The sequence below is a fragment of the Seriola dumerili genome, unplaced genomic scaffold (assembly GCF_002260705.1).
Source record: "Seriola dumerili isolate Sdu_G_001 unplaced genomic scaffold, Sdu_1.0 BDQW01000191.1, whole genome shotgun sequence".
In the NCBI taxonomy this organism is placed as follows: Eukaryota; Metazoa; Chordata; class Actinopteri; order Carangiformes; family Carangidae; genus Seriola; species Seriola dumerili.
Window position 1 is genome coordinate 9126996 of NW_019174446.1, and position 16481 is coordinate 9143476.

At 39.8% G+C, this 16481-nt stretch overlaps 1 protein-coding gene across 1 annotated transcript; it reads left to right on the forward strand.

Moving 5' to 3' along the window:
• The first annotated feature begins 1130 nt into the window (after positions 1–1130).
• Positions 1131–14139, forward strand: mboat1 (membrane bound O-acyltransferase domain containing 1). Its single transcript, XM_022753360.1, has 13 exons — positions 1131–1345; positions 1747–1892; positions 2371–2448; positions 4648–4743; positions 8604–8659; positions 9116–9170; positions 10270–10462; positions 10575–10767; positions 10886–10989; positions 11168–11232; positions 11342–11474; positions 11955–12106; positions 13206–14139. Exons 1-13 carry the CDS (start codon positions 1256–1258, stop codon positions 13384–13386), a joined length of 1542 nt encoding a protein of 513 aa, XP_022609081.1. The 5' UTR covers positions 1131–1255; the 3' UTR covers positions 13387–14139.
• Positions 14140–16481: the final 2342 nt, after the last annotated feature.

Here is a 16481-nt window from a genome sequence, read left to right on the forward strand (position 1 = left end):
CCACCCTCTCTTTCCTCCGCCTCGACCCCCTGCTCACCCCCAGCTTCCCCAATCATCGACATCAGGGAACTTGTGAACCCCCCCCCTTTCCCCCTCCTCTCTCTCTCTTTCTCTCTCTGTCTCTCTCTTTCTCTCTCAATCCAACCTGTTGAGGCAGATGGCTGCCCACAAGGAGCCTGGTTCTGCTCAAGGTTTCTGCCTGTTAAAAAGGAGTTTTTCCGTGCCACTGCCATGGTCTCAGGAAAGAGCATTCATCTGTTTTCCAGAATGACCTTTCTTAGCACCCTCTGCAACACACACATACTAATTCACCAGTTTTGAAATAAGAATTGGGATACTTCACATATTTGAACTAATCATCTAAACTAATCACATAAACATGTCCAATCATCAATTTTAATTCAAAAACAGAACTTTTTGAAGTCATATCGCACAGACAATAAGGATGCCAGTGACAATCACCTCTACACTGCATTAATTGGCCTGATAGTTTACCACGGAGATTTGGTCACAATCACTCATTCAAACAATTGTTCCTATTTTGTTAATCTGTTTAATGAGACATCCAGAAACAGCCTCTGGTCCTCTGGTCCCACCTTGAAAATTTATGTTGCGTCAAGCTTGAAAGATAACACCGGAACTAATGTCAAGTAGCTTTCATATGTAGCCTATTTTTTATGTTATTTTTTATTTTATGGCTCTAACCCTAACCCCAACCCCTTTGAATATTGCAATACAATAGTTAGTTGTAATAGACATTACGCACTCAAGCACAGGGCACTCTTGTTTTAAATAGGAGTACACACAATCAATAATTATGTGAGAGTTAAAAAAAAAATAAATAAAACGTCTCCTTCTATAGTTGCAGATCTGCAAAATCACTGTGGGGTAAACAAGGCTGCATAACAGCTTTCTCCCAACAGACATCTTGCTTTCTGTTTCCAGTTAACTGCTATAAAACCTTAAACTGCACGTTCGTCAACCGGGCTTTTATTTTTGAAGCAATAACCGGAAAGACTATTTATTTTCTTTCTGTCTCAGTCAGACTTGACTGGTACTGAGACAGAGGAGGAGCGGAGGAGAGAGCTGGGAGTGCCATGCCCTGTCTATCAAACAGTGGACTGGTTCGACTTGTCACGGAGCCTTTCGGACAAACAATGTAATTCAGTAAGAGAAAATAGTAAGTTGTTAGTTAAAGAAGAAGGGAAGAGGCAACCGGCAACACCGAGGCGTCGCAACGGAGTAACTACGCAGGATGGGCGAGCAGGCGGACACTGCGTTTAAAACCACTGGTTCCAAGTGGCTGCTGCCAGTCAGCGAATACTTGGGCTTTCCTCTTGATCAGGTAGGATCATCTGCCCATAAATCGCAAACTAACGGGGATATTTCTGTGGAATTAAAGAGCATTTTTCCAAGATATATTGTCCTCTCAATAGTTCATAGTTCACAATTGTATAGATTGGAGACTTTTGATGTTTTTTTTCTCTCCAAAATGTTTCAAAATTAGGCTACTTAAGATTTATAGCCAATCATTTGACAGTTCATAAATATAGCAGCAGAGCTAAACATCTTTACAGAATTAATATGATACCACTGAAGTTGATGAAACAAGAGGGGAGCACTTATTATGACCTTACCATGCAGTCACACACAGTATGTGCCTGTAATTTAACAAGGAGCACGTGGTGTGTTGACTGTTATGAGCAGCTCTAAACTCCCATCCTGATCACTGTCTCTCTCACACAGGTGAACTTTTTGGCATGCCAGTTGTTTGCCCTGGCTGCTGCCTTCTGGTTTCGTCTCTACCTCAGTCCGAGCCATGCCAATCCCCTGGTCAGACACGCTGTGGCCACTCTCCTTGGCATTGCCTTTCTCATCTTCTGCTTTGGATGGTAGGGCACCTGTCCCATGCAGTACTCCATTCATATTCTCTCATATGATGTTACACTCATTCATATACACTGAGCCAGTGCCTTGCCTAGATCACCAACATGTGTTAAGTGTAAAATATGTGACAGTTAAGTCTCTGTAGAAGATGACCAATGAGCAGATCTCAGCTACCAATTGTCTACCTTCCTGACAAATAAATAAACAGGGCTGATGTGTGCAAAGTCCAGTGCTGCAGGCATATAATTATAGGAAGACAATGAGGCTGTAGACAATAAGAGCACGCAGGAGACATGTGGTCGCATTTGATCCACGAGTAACATGTCTCAGGGGAAACGTGTTAAGGTTCTACTGGCACGCACTATCATATCACAGACATACAACATAATGTCGCACTTCAATCTTAAATAAAGAACACTGTATTATTCAAATAATAGTGATGATACACATTTTCTCATAGTGTGGGTTTGTCCTTTTCTACAGGTACTCAGTTCATATCCTGACAGTGGTGGTTGCAAGCTACCTGATCATTGTCAACACCGACATCAATAATGTACACAGGTAAGTCTTTGCCTTCATACAAAGGGAGATCAATATAAAAGTCTGGGATATGGCAATGTTTTGGTGACAAAATGTTGGATTATAAAATATTGCAGCACTGAAATGTGTTGGAATTTGTGATATGTGAACATATCAAATATTTTATTTAATGTTCTGTGCAATCATTCAATACCTTTTTTTGCCGCATCTTGTAAGGGAAAGTTTGAACAATCTTAAAAATGTAGTTCTGTTATTTGTAGCCATTTACTTGTGTGGTTGGTTATAGACAAAAAATCCTTTGGTACACAATAATCAATAAGTTGGGACATGTTTGTGTCTAGACCAGAATGACCAATCTGTCTGTCATCACAGTGACAGGTGAATGACAGACCTGCTAACATAGCAGCATCTCATTTCCAAGATAGTGGTGCAAAGCTAGTCACTAATGACTCCAGGTAAAACTTGTCAGACAAGATCAGCCCAGAAACTATGTACGTCACAGGTGTGCATATGCTGGAGTGGGCAGATGGCTTAGTCTAGATAATGGCAATAATATTGATCATTTAGTTAGTTGCTAATGCAGTTTTTTGACATTTAGATCTTTTAAAAAAAAAAAACAACCTTTTTTTGTTGCCCACCCCCTTGAACTTTTTCATTCATTCACTCCCTCCCACACATTCCAACAAGGACTTCAGAGCAATCCACCCGCCTAATTATTCTCCTGTTAAAATGTGGCCTGAGCCAAAATACTGTTGTTGAAGGCATTAAACAAACGCAAAACACATCCAATGAAAAGCAGCCTGACACGCCAGCTGGACCCGTCTGTTACATCAAGACAGTTGGACTGTGTGCATAGGTTTGTGTCTTTTTCTCTAATGTTTATAGTATTTTTTGTAGCTTTCTGAGCATAGATGTTATATGTGCTTGTTGGCTTGTATGTAAACAACTTGGCTCAAGTGTATCATGGTAGTTTATTTTTTATTTTTATTAATAGAGCAACATGAGGTTTGGCTAGGTTTGTCTGGTATTCATGTTTAAAGGGAGAGGAAGATAAAAACCAGTATTGTTCTGTACACATGGAAGGAAATCACAGTGTAAACTTTGTTCCGAGTTAAACATGCATAACACGCTTCTTTATCACAGGAACTCTGAATGTATCAAGCCAATCTCAGCACACTGCAGTGCTTACCTACGAAATGAGTAATCAGTCTGCTATGTTCCAGTGTCAGTACTTCTGACATCTAAGAATTTGTTGTGTCAAAATATCCTGGTGTCAAAACATTTCTCTGACCCACTGTGTATATATATATATATATATATATATATATATTAATATATTTTAGATTGCAGTTCTTGATGTCATTATTTTGTACACAATGTGAGATGTATAATAGACTATAAATATGTGTAAGAGTTGTTATCTCACCTGTCCTTTTTTATTTGGACAATAGATGGGGCAATTATTTGGTATCGAAGTCTTGCGTGGTGTTGAAACGATTATTCCTAACATGATCTGTTTGAGTGACGTTGGTGTCCTTAAGGGCTAGTTCTCAAACTCATGGATGCCTTTTTATGTCTCAGTTGAAGTTATTCTATGTTAAGTTGTAGTTTTATCTAAGATTAAGTCAGTTCATACACTTTTATGGTCTCCAGTAGCAGCTCCTCTCGTAAGCCAGGCTACAGTAATCACATCTTTACATTCCTTTAAGACAGATGGCTGGTCTAATTGAACTGCATGTTGAAACTTAGATATTTTTTAAAGTCATTCTGACTGATTTCCAATTTGCAAGAGCACACACTACCAAAGATTGCAGCCACAGCAAATGTAAAAAATACAGTAATTAAAGTGAAATTATGATAAATACATTTCTAAAGAAAACTGATAACATGAGTCCAGTCATTCTGTAGGAACTTGTGAAAAAGGCAAAGACACAAACCTAAGTTCCTTTGTATTGCACAGGAAAATACTGCTAATTGGCAAATCCTGCTAATGTGCACAATACAAAACAAATTTACTCACTCTCATTTCCAGTAATGTCTTATGACTAAACAGCTATGTTCACATAAAAAACTGTAACTGAAGACATTTCTGAACCTACCAAGACATAAACAAGTGACCAAGAGGTGGCAGCCCTACTAGGTAGCATTTACAGGTAATCTATGTATCACCATCTCAATTCCCCTTGTCTGATTTTGTTTTGTTAATTCCTCCACATACAGATATTCCATGGTGACAGCTATGGGCTATCTGACAGTGTGCCAAGTGAGCCGAGTCTTCATCTTTAACTATGGCATACTGTCCACTGACTTCTCTGGGTAAGGAAAAACTTCAAATCACTCAGTTGCCTCATCTCTTTTCCTCCTTCTTTGCCACACCTTCTTGGTGACAGCATATTAATCACTCCAGTCTTAGAGCAGTTCTTATGTTATCAGTTAACGTTTCCAAATTGTGTGGTACCTGATTACACAGTCATCAGTGCCACGGCCTTGTGTAAATACAACCCCACAGATTAAAAAAAAAAAAAAAAGCAGCAGTGTGAATTGTTAACAGTTGACATTGTCCGGCAAGGTAGAGTAAAGGTACTCACTGCCTCCTGGCAACTGTAACATTGTTGTGTTAGAAACAAGCCTGCCTCTAAAAGAGAGGACCATTTGCTCTCTGGAGGATTTCTCTACAATAAAGTATTACATTTCCTATTGGACTCTACAGGGATCATAAAGAAGTGCTAAAAAATGAACATAGGAAACTGGGAGGGGATTTTCTATTACAGAAGATGGCACTACTACTGCCACATTGATGGGATGGAGTTGCTTTGATAAGGAGGGTTGTAATTTTGTTAACATACTGCTTATCTCATTGTGGAGCACCTCATATAAAGAGCAGGGCCTCCCATGATTCATAAAAACTGACTAAACATGGAGCTGCCAATACACATGCTTTGTCAGAATAATGGCTGAGGTGGTACCTGTGTTTTTACTAGAAATTATCACATCAGATAAAGTGGATACTAGCATTTCTGTGTATTTGTGCTTTTAAAGGTGACAGCTGACTTTGCTGGCTCCTGTATTCAGCAATTTCTTTTCCCCGTTCTCATGTGGATGAATTTGCTGGCAGCCTCGCTCGCACTCCACATGACTTTGGTGATGATCAGCCAGGCCTGTGAGTCAGCCTTTGGAAGGGTCATATACTGAATCGAAATCCAGCTTCTTCAGGCTTCCAGAGTAGACAGATAAATGGCTGTGAGTCACAGAGGTGGTGTAATGTGTATGTGTAACTAATTGCTCTAAATCAAATCACATCAAATCAAGTTGATTTATATTGAATGTTTAAACCAGCCGGAGTTGACTAAAGTGCTGTAAACATTTTAATTAAAGGCAGAAACCATGTATGGCTTTTTTAAAAAAAAAAAAAAAAAAAAAAGGATCTTGAAATTGATTCTGTTTTTGACAGATAGCCAGCACAGGAATGCTGGTACTGGTGTCTTTTCTGGTACCAGGTAGGAGTCTCGCTACTGCATTCTGCACCAGCTGCAGGCGAGACAAAAAGGACTGCTCAATACAGTACCCAGGTGCAGTGAGTTGCAATAATACAGCCTTGATAAGATTAATGTGGTGGTAACAGTCTTCAAGGATGGATGGACTTAAGTTTAGCCATGATCCTCAGCTGAAGATGGCAACCTTTCACCACAGAGTTTGTCAAATTTCACTGCCAAGTCAAAGATTTCTAGTATGGGCACGAAGGTTTGATGTCAGTGGCCTGAAGTGTGCTAGCTACGCTTCCTGTGGCATTCGGGGAACCAAAAGCAATCACTTCTGTCTTGTTATCATTCAGCTGAAGACAGTTATTTTGCCATCCAGCATTTTACATTCTGGAGGCAATTAAGGATGGATGTGATAGTGATATAATCCCCTGGATTCAATGGAGGAGATATTTGTGTTATCAGTGTAGCAGTGGAAGGAGATTGTAACTGTTGACATTATATTGTTTACATAGTTTATATGATTTGGTTACTTTCGTAAGAATAATTGGGAATTTATTTGGGCTGCATTTGTTATTTGTACTTTTTTTCATTCAGAATGAGCAATAGTAGTATTATCTGAAGGTTTAGCTCAAAGTTGCACATGAAATCGGGGCTGTGTTCGAGTGAGTAAGACTTTTTGACAACAAACAAGCAGAAAACATGGATATGAATATGAGCCAGTGAAAGTTTATGTTGGTTGCACCAGACTTTAATGAGAAGTGAACAGTTATAAGGAAGACACAAAATGTTATTCCTCATGCTGGGCATGCTGATGCTAATGTTAAGGTAACATGTTTATGCTGTGTGTACAGTTTTCACAGTAGATTTTGGTGAGAAATCTCCAAATTCATATCAGTAGGAAAAAAGCCATTTGTGTCTAGCTGTGCTTTGAGGGAAGTAAAGAGATGTTTTGCTTGCGGAAGATGGAGCCTAAAGGGAGAATATACAAAACAAGTAAAATGACCCCTACAATGGAGCCTTGGGGTACTCCACAAGTGATTGAGGCAGTAGAGTAAAAGAAGCTCCCTGACTTAAGAGAGAAAGTCCTGTCTGTTCAGTAGGAGGCAAACCACTGAAGGCAAGGTCCTGGATGCCACTACTTACCCAGGATTTAATGAAATGATCCGGTCAAACACAGGATTTGCAATTCACTTTTTCTTGTATAACAGCAGGCCTTTTTGTTGGGGATTATCTGGTTTTCTACTTAAGTGGTGTTCTGGTTATCACCGTGGTATCTTGTATTGCTTTCCCTGTAGGAAGATGTCAAACATAGTAAATCTAGAGCTTGTCTCTACAGTCTGTGTGTTATTCTCTTGTTTGTCTGTGAGCATTTCCATAAGCTGATCTTTTCTGAATTTGTGCAAGGTAGCAGAACAGAAATTGAACTGGGTCAAAATCTCATGTACTGTGCCAACACTACATGGAAAAACAGAGTCTGTGGGCTACAGTGGAGCAGTGTCGCACATACTGGCTGGCACCCTGAAAATGTTTCTCTAAAGCCAACTGCCAACTCTCATTGAGCTAGCACTGCCAGCCGCACGGCCAGCCCCTCTCTGCCTCAGTTTTCCATGCTGTGCACACAATGCAGCCCCCTCCGACACTGGTTCCTGTGTGTATGCGAGACACAGAGAGAGAGAGAGAGAGAGAGAGAGCGCGAGAGAGAGAGCGAGAGGGAGAGAGAGAGGGAGAGATGTAGTTAAATGTGTGCTTGTGTGCCTTTGTGCACACACACTCACATTCTTGGGACAGAGAGGTCTCTATCTGTGAATGAAACTAGGAGAGGGGGTGTGAAACTAGTCTGTTCAAACTTACTGTACAGGACCTTAATGCCCTCCACTGTTATCTCACTTCCAGCACTTTTTGGTATCCACAAATGACTAACCTACTGAAACAAATTAAACCAAACTTTAAACTGTAACTTCACAGAAACATTGCACAAACATGAGTTATTGTACACTTATTGTATGTTCACTTATTCTACTGTTTAAACTGCCCTCACAGTTTACATGGTAATGCAATGTAATCTACTGTGTCTTGCTCTTGATAACAGTGTAATTTTAATATTTATTGCATTGCAAATAAGTGTGAAAAAACCCACAGTATTAGTATAGAAATCGTCTTACTTTTGTACTTTAGGACATGATTTTCTCTATAACACATGAGTTTTTCAAGATGAAGATTTGGTTGTCCTGGTTTCAAAAGTGATTAAGTGAACATTTGTGTGTTTGAATGAATTGCATTGGAGTAATAAGTGACCTGGCATGACACTGCTAGAAGAGAATGAAGTGATTCACAAGGGGAAATAAATTCTGTAGCCTCACAGAGGCGCAGTAGACAGTTGCTTAGGGCGCGCTTTGTTTCAGGTCGGTCGTATAGTAAATGACTAAAAAGTGCTCTTTTTCAGACAGACATGCTGCTTGCTGATGTGTCATGGTCTCTATTTTTGATTTTTAAAACATTTAAAAACATGGTAGCTCTACTACAAACTGTCACAACTGCCCAAATACATGAGGCTGCATATGTATGTTTAATCTTAACTTCATATATTTATTTTCTCACCTCACAATCCACCAAGTCAGCTCAGCAGTTGAAATCTGTGTTTTTCTCCAAACTTTTACAGTTGAATTAAATAATTTATCTGCCTTTTCTGCTCAGGCCTCTGATGATAGTAACTCAGAAGATCACCACACTGGCTTTCCAGCTCCATGACGGTAAGATAGAGGAGAGGATGCTCACAGACACACACACACTTACACACTCAAATGCACACATACTGTATGTTGGCAAGCCTTTAACAGTGGTCGCAACAAGCTCTCACAACATTTAACTAAGAAGCTTTTTTAACTGCCAATTGGTTGACCTGGGGTAAAAGGAAAAGCTCTGATGTTGCTAAGAACATTAACGATGGCTAACTTCAACTCAAATGTCCCACTCAGCCCCCGACAGGGTGACAGTGAGTCATTGTGCACAAAATCATGGCGCTGTGGAATAAAGCCATCATGGATTTCATTAGCAACACCTGTGCTTCCATGAAAAAGACCTAGAGTGAAATTCAATAATTCTATAATGGAAGAAAAGAAATAAGAAAATTTCAAGAGAGTGATGAAAAGTGGCAAAATGAAAGTTTCCAAACAGGCGTACTGATGACTTCATCCCTTGTCTTTCAGGTATGTGTAAGAAATCTGAACAGCTGACTCCGGAGCAGAAGCTTCTGGCGATAAAGTAAGTTTTTATAGTGGAAAAACATACTGAGGGCATTTCATATGTTGCTGTGTGAAACATCAGGGGATAGACATACGACCTTTGAGGTGCATATAGTTTACACTGTAGGGTTAATATGTATCTGGCACCAGTGTTCAGTGCACCGGTGTTCCTGTCAAAGTATGTGTACACAGAAGGCTGCATCTGAATTAACACCATATTAAAAGAAAAAATAACACTTTCCTTTCCTTTAGCCACGAGGAACAATGACAAGGAGATGCAATCATGGTGAATAGCTTATTCATGTAAAAAGCATGCTGGGAACGTAGAGAAGAGGCATCTTTTTGCATGGAGTATACTACATTTGTATGCATGTTAATCTATAAAACCACATTCATCATGTGCCATGCATGCAATTTTAAAACAAAATGGAAAATATATCAATAAATGATCATAACCATAATGTTGTTCTTGTGTTATAAACTTATTTTCGACACCTTATTTTAAGATTCCTCTGCTCCCTATAGGTTTGGGTATCAACTGTATTTTATTGATACTGATTCTGATTTTACTTAACAATTCTGGTTATACTGTAAACATGATATACAGGGTTTAATGCGTGCATAACCAGCAATTGTAAACAGAAGCTCAGCAGGTCAAAACGTTGCTTTGAGAAATCAATAAACTTGTTGAAAAGCAGATTTCTTCATGACTTCCTGATTTTTCAGTATTTTTGGTCAGAACCAGTTCTCAATACTGAACACTGTTTCCCCTAAAGGCTGCCTAACTGCTATAATCAGAGGGCCAAAAGAACCAAATCAAAACCTAATTTCTAACATGTAGATTGCCTCTGTGTGAAAAGACTTTTGTCATTCAGAGAATGTTAACTTTTTTGTATGCTTTTCATCTGCCAAACAACAATACAATTTTACAGCCTTTTTAATTGTTAATTTTTATTTTAAAAAATATGGCATGCATTTTTCTCATTTCCAACTAACTTAAACAAAAATACCACAGTACCACAGTTGCATTTCACCTGAAGTGATCAGTGTTTTCATACTGGAAGTAAAAGGGTTCTCTGTTTTGTTGTCAGTGATTTCCTCTATTGTTCTTTCTGCAGTGTGAGGCCTTCTCTCATTGAATACCTGAGTTACAATCTGAACTTCCTGAGTGTCTTGGTGGGACCGTGCAGTGATTATAAGGACTACATAGACTTCATAGAGGGCAGACACATTAGCCAGAGGCTCAGGCAGCGCTCTGGGACGTGTACTGGGCAGAATGGCTATGATAAGACACCGGACCCGTCACCTTTGGTAAGTTCATGAATATCTGTTTGCTGCTCCCTCTTCTCATTGTATTCAATGACACAGCACAACCTTGGACTATAGAAGGGCACTGCTCAGAAGTTATCAATTTTCTCTGCAGCCTGCTGTCTGTCAAAAGCTGCTGGTCTGCTGTGGCTGTATGCTGTTCTTCCTCATTGTGACTCGGTCCTTGCCAGTAACGCACAATGTGGACCCCTACTTTGTCAGCCACGCCCCCTTCCTCAACAGGCTCAACTACGCTTTCTTCTCCATACAAGCAGCGAGGCCCAAATTCTACTTTGCCTGGACGCTAGGTGAGCAAAGCATGTGTGTTTAGTTGGAGTGCTGTGGTTGGCCAATCATACTGTCAACTGCTAACATGAAGAGGACATAGTTTTTACTGCCATGTAAGTCACGATTTTCTTTTTCCAGCCGATGCTGTGAACAACGCTGCAGGTTTTGGTTTCTTGGGGATGGATGAAAATGGACAGCCATCATGGGATCTCATCTGTAACCTCAACATCTTGGGGATTGAGGTACCGTCAGTGTTTCACATGACTTAAAAAAAGAAAAAAAGACCATACAGTCCTGGCACTGTGTTAGAATTCATGCAAATTCATTTGGGTCAAAATCCATCATTGACTTATGGATTGTAGCACACAGTTACTGTTATGTGAATATTGTTTTTCATTGATAGATGACAATTTTTTTCAGACTGCAACCAGCTTCAAGACATTCATAGACAACTGGAATATCAGAACAGGAATTTGGCTCAAAACGTAAGTGCTGCAATTATGAACTTCAGTACTCCTGCATACAGTCAGAAAACATTTCCTTGGCTTTTCATTTCACATACACTCATATGTTTGATTCCTCTCATCTCCTCAGTGTGTGTTATGACCGAGCCCCCAAGCACCGGTTGGCGTTGACTTTCATCCTGTCTGCCCTGTGGCATGGTGTTTATCCAGGGTATTATTTTACCTTCATCACAGCCATCCCCATCACCATGGCAGCACGAGCAGTGAGTACCTTACCTCCGCTGCAAATTCCAATTAATAATCCAGCGTACAACTGAAAAGAAAATCAACAGTTATTATTTTGTCAAGTAGTAATTTTGCAATTTTGATAGCTTTATCAGATTCCCAGTTTACAAAAAACATATAACATTTAACTTAATTTCTTATTGTAACTTTAAAAAATTGATTCTAGAAATGTGTATTTGTCAGAAAAGACTTGTACCTGTATGAGAAGGACTTGAATTAAGTTTTTATTCCAAAACTTTGGTCTGGCTCCTGATAGTAGATGTTATACCACAGCAAAATATAACATACAGAAACACTGTAGCTCTAGAAGTTTAAATTAATGCAATCTGAGAAAAACTGAAAAAAGATTTTTTGTTAAGATTACAGCAGCAGAATATCTTAAGTACATCCATTTTTTTCACTAGTGTGAAATAAAGCAATTATTTATCCCTCTCTGTATATCTTTCTCTCCTCACCAGATAAGGAAATCTATTCGCCACTACTTCCTGGGCTCCAGAGGCTTGAAGCTGAGTTACGACATCTTAACTTGGGCAGCCACTCAGCTGGCCATCTGCTACACTGTGATGCCTTTTCTACTTCTTGCAGTAGAGCCCACTTTGGTTTATTACAGGTATGTCCTACCAAGGCTTAAATTATTTTATCCTCTTAAACCCAATTTATGCTGGATCGCAAAGTATCTTCTCTATTTTAAAAATAAAAAAAGTGCATACTGTGTTGTGAATGTTTTTTCTGTATATGATTTAACAGTTTTAATTTGAGACTGAGTGCATTTGCAAAGATATGTCTACTTAGAGTTGAGTTCAGGCTGGTTCAGCAGACAGTTTCTGGTAGCTTGGTGCATCTGTGAAGTTTTTCCTGTCGTAGAACACTCCTTTTTATCACTTTCATTTAGCCCAAAAATACCAACTCACTATTTCAGATGATAAATTGTTTCGGATTTTTATGGTTTTATCGTTAAGTTTCACCATGGCCAACTGTACACCGACCTATTCTCGTCAAATGGTTGCACACACCATTTTCTCTGGCTTTTTCTTGTTGCTCAGCTAAATGCAATAAACAAAGGAGCTCCTCTTCTTGCTACTTGGCGGTCGCTATCTTATTCTCTAATGCATGGGAAGAATGCGTCTGTGTACGCACGACCCTGATTGTATGTATAGATTGTATACTGCATACTGACTATATGTAAGCGCATGCCCAGATGTCTGCATCCATTTTGAAGTTTGAACAAACCTTTGTGTGAGAGGAGAAAAGCAGTGAGATGTGGTTAGGAGAGGGACATTTTGGCTGTGTGTACATGGTGTACACACAAATTTGTGTTTAGTCTGAGGAAGTATTCCTGAAAGCCCTCTCAACAAACTGAAGTTGTCATACTCTATGTCATACCGACTTACTCTTAAGGCCGAAGTGTCTTGTTTTGTCTGACCAAGAGCCTTTTAATAGATTAACAAAATAGTTGCAGATTCATTTTCTGTTGATCTACAAATCGACTAATCACTGCAACCCCAGTACTAATCTATGTAACCCTTTCTAATCCCTTTCTACTGACTTCTGATATTTATTAAGGTTTTTTTCTTTTTTTCTAATATAGTTCAACAAATAGTTTAGTTTTTAACATGTTATTTTGTGGCCTGCTTTATTTTCTCATGTCACATTTCCCTAATGTTCAAGGTAGAAAAGTTACCCTTGGTTTTTCCTCCTTTCTTTCTTAGGTCTATGTACTTCCACGTGCACATCATCAGCATTCTGGCTGCGATCGCCCTGCATCGGAAACACAAAACCAGGGACCCCTCTGCGACCACTAAAACGTTTTCCTCCGCCTCCTCCTTCTCGTCTTCGTGCTCAGCCCAGTGCCAGCCTGTTCACTCCAACAACAATGACAAAGTAGACTGAAAATCCCCTCTTCATGTTCTTTTACCAGGCTCTCAGTCCAGGGTTCTCTCAAAGACAAGTGAACATCCCTAAAGGGCATTCAGCCAACTTCAAACGGGAAACCAGAGTGTTATTTATTTTTTGGGGACATAATGCAGGATTTGAGCCTATATGGTGCTGGATGTGCACAGGAAGAGCCGTTCTGCCATATTGCAAGATTAAGACAATGCATTAAACATAAGCTCAGCAGGCAGACTGAAAAGAGAAACATTAGCTGATGGGAATATCTCTGGTACCACCGTCAGCACCACCAGGACCCTAGCCTCCCTCCACTTTCCATAGCCACTATTCCCTACATGCCCATCTCAACACCAGCCTGCCTGCTCCAGCAACAATGCAACAGTGTGAAGAGAGAAAGGAGGCTCACTTTTTATCCCTGTCCTCTATCTGCACTGTCCTGCCCCACGGTGGGATGAAAGCCAGGACAGTGGGAGAACAGCTCAAACAAGGCACAAATACCAGGACACACACACACACACACACACACACACAAACACACACACACACACAAATACACAAAAACTCATGCATAAACAGACACTTGGAAACAAATATGCACATACTCTCTCTTAGACACGCTCGTACTTGGCCACACTCTGATGGCACACAAAGGCTGCCCTTGTGTGGCCACAACAAAAGAGCATGCCATGGGGAGAGAGAGCCCATGTACCCGCTGCACCCACTTGCTGCCAGAGGTGTGGGTGTGTGTGTGTGTGTGTGTGTGGTGTGTGTGTGTGTGTGTGTGTGTTGTGTGTGTGTGTGTGTGTGTGTTGTGTGTGTGTGTGAATGTGGTAGTGATCCGTGACCCTCTGCATTATCTCAGTGACCCTGTGTGTGTGTGTGTGGACCTCGTCATGAAAAACTGTGGTCTGTCTCGATATTCCTCCCACTGGGTCGAGAGCAGCTTGAAATACAAATTAGACTATACAGCTCTCAAACTCTCCACTGAAACCATAACTATTGAAGTTTTTATTGAAGGCAAGAGGACAGCTCTTCCAGGTGAGGAGACTTGACTGTTCTCTTGAACAAGTAAACACTTTATTATAGTTTTTATGGCTAATCCTGTCCTGTAGCTATACCCCTGTAAACAAAAGGGAGTGGCTAACAGATATTTTAAGAATAAACCATACGGTCGGCCGACAAGCTCTTGCTCATGTTGGTTTGCATCCGCACCGAATTGTAATAAATTATGAAACGGTGCAATATGAGCACAAAATGGAGCAAACTTAAAAACAAAGGCTTTCCAATCACTATCATTCTACTTTCCCCAAGGAATATGTTTTTCTGCTGAAGCAGTAGGGAATGTAATATTGACACAGTTCTTATCATGTGAACGGTGCTGGAAACCTGCTATCATGATATAGAGTAATTGAACAAAAAGCTGTGGCGAAACTGAGAGGAAATACATTTGAAGTTCCTCTTTTTGGGAGGTACCCATTGCACATTCAAAGAATGGAAAATATGATCAAAAAACAGGAATTTTACAAGTTAAAATGTATTTCTTGTCAGTGGGAGTTTGGTGTTGTGTTCTTTCTGAGAAAGAACACATTTAAAACTGTAGATTTACCAGAGCTTATCAGCAGCTGCAGGTTGATTGAACAGAGACACCTGCTGGTTGTTTGTACTGTCTGAACTCTGCTGAATGAAGTAATGAAGGTAAGCCATGTGGGACTGACTGAAACTGCCACCGCGCAGCATCTCCCAATGCAGCTTCATACCGACCATGAGTTGAACACCTACTTTTCCCCTAATAGTACAATTTCTTTGCAAAATTTCACAATAGCTTCACTTCACTAGCTTATACCTTTGCACACTTAGAAGCTGATGTTTGTGGTTAGAAAACACGGTGAAAACGGAAACATTTTCTTAAATTATTAATTATTATTCTGTTGTTTCTCGTTATGGAAGCGTTATCACTCATGAGAGGTTCGGGAGCATTGGGAGAATTAAAAGTGGCACAGTGGCTTGGTTATTAATGGTGCTATCTGCTGCAGGCTAGCATGTTAATTTTCAGCTACAATTATGGGTTGATTATAAAGAGGTTTGCTAACAATGCTAACAAGTTGCAATGCAAGAAATCTTTTTGGTAGTGTGCCTGGTGAAGAACAATTACACTTGAAAATGCCAGCTTGTCCCTTTTTTAAATGCACGTGAAGAGCATATTTAACAGTTTAATCATGCACTAATGGTAATGCATTTTATTACCTGCCTTATATCTTTTAGGCTAATCTCAACTTTTTGAGTTCAGTAAAATGTATTTTATGACTTGCCTGTTTTGGCTCAGTTCACATATTGACTGAAGCCTCTTATTCTTAATATGTAGAGCCTGTTTGTACAAGAAAAGAAAAATCAAAAACGGTGTACAGGTGTTTCGTATTTTTCTATTGGGACAGAAGATAACATCTGTGTAACATGAAAATCTCACCTCTTAGCTTTGCTGTGACAGGGACCCCGTCCACAAAACAAGTGTTGACATTAGGCGGGGGGGGGGGGCATTTAATCTAATTAACAGTAATTATTAGATAAATACCACAGGGGTCATTGTTCAAGGGGTAAATTATTCAAGATTTTAGGTGAAACGAGAAGTAGGGGAATGTGCAAATTAACCTATTGTTATAGTCTCTCAGCTAATTAGAACAAATTACTTTCAAGACGTTTTATCTCTTGGGTTAGGGTTTTGAGTAAAGATGGCAATATTTAATTTTTGTGAATTATTTTAATGTTTAGCTGCACATTAGTACCTCTCTTGGAGTTAATGAAGTGTCAGTAGTGAGCTGTCTGGGGACCTGTAGCCATTTATGTGCAAAAAGCCATTTTGCCTGCAATTATTAACAATTAGACCTGGAAAAAAAAACACCTAAATGTTGATGGCAATTCAATTTGTCCCCACAACAGACATTGTCGAACACTTGACTGCACCTCAACTCCTCAAGTGGTGTGTGTGCTGAAAAATGAAACTGCTCCTCCCAAGTACTGCTTTGCTATAGCATGAAATTGCTTTTGTGAAACAACCCTGAGTAACTGATATGGAACGAGCTGTAGAATTTAAATATGTT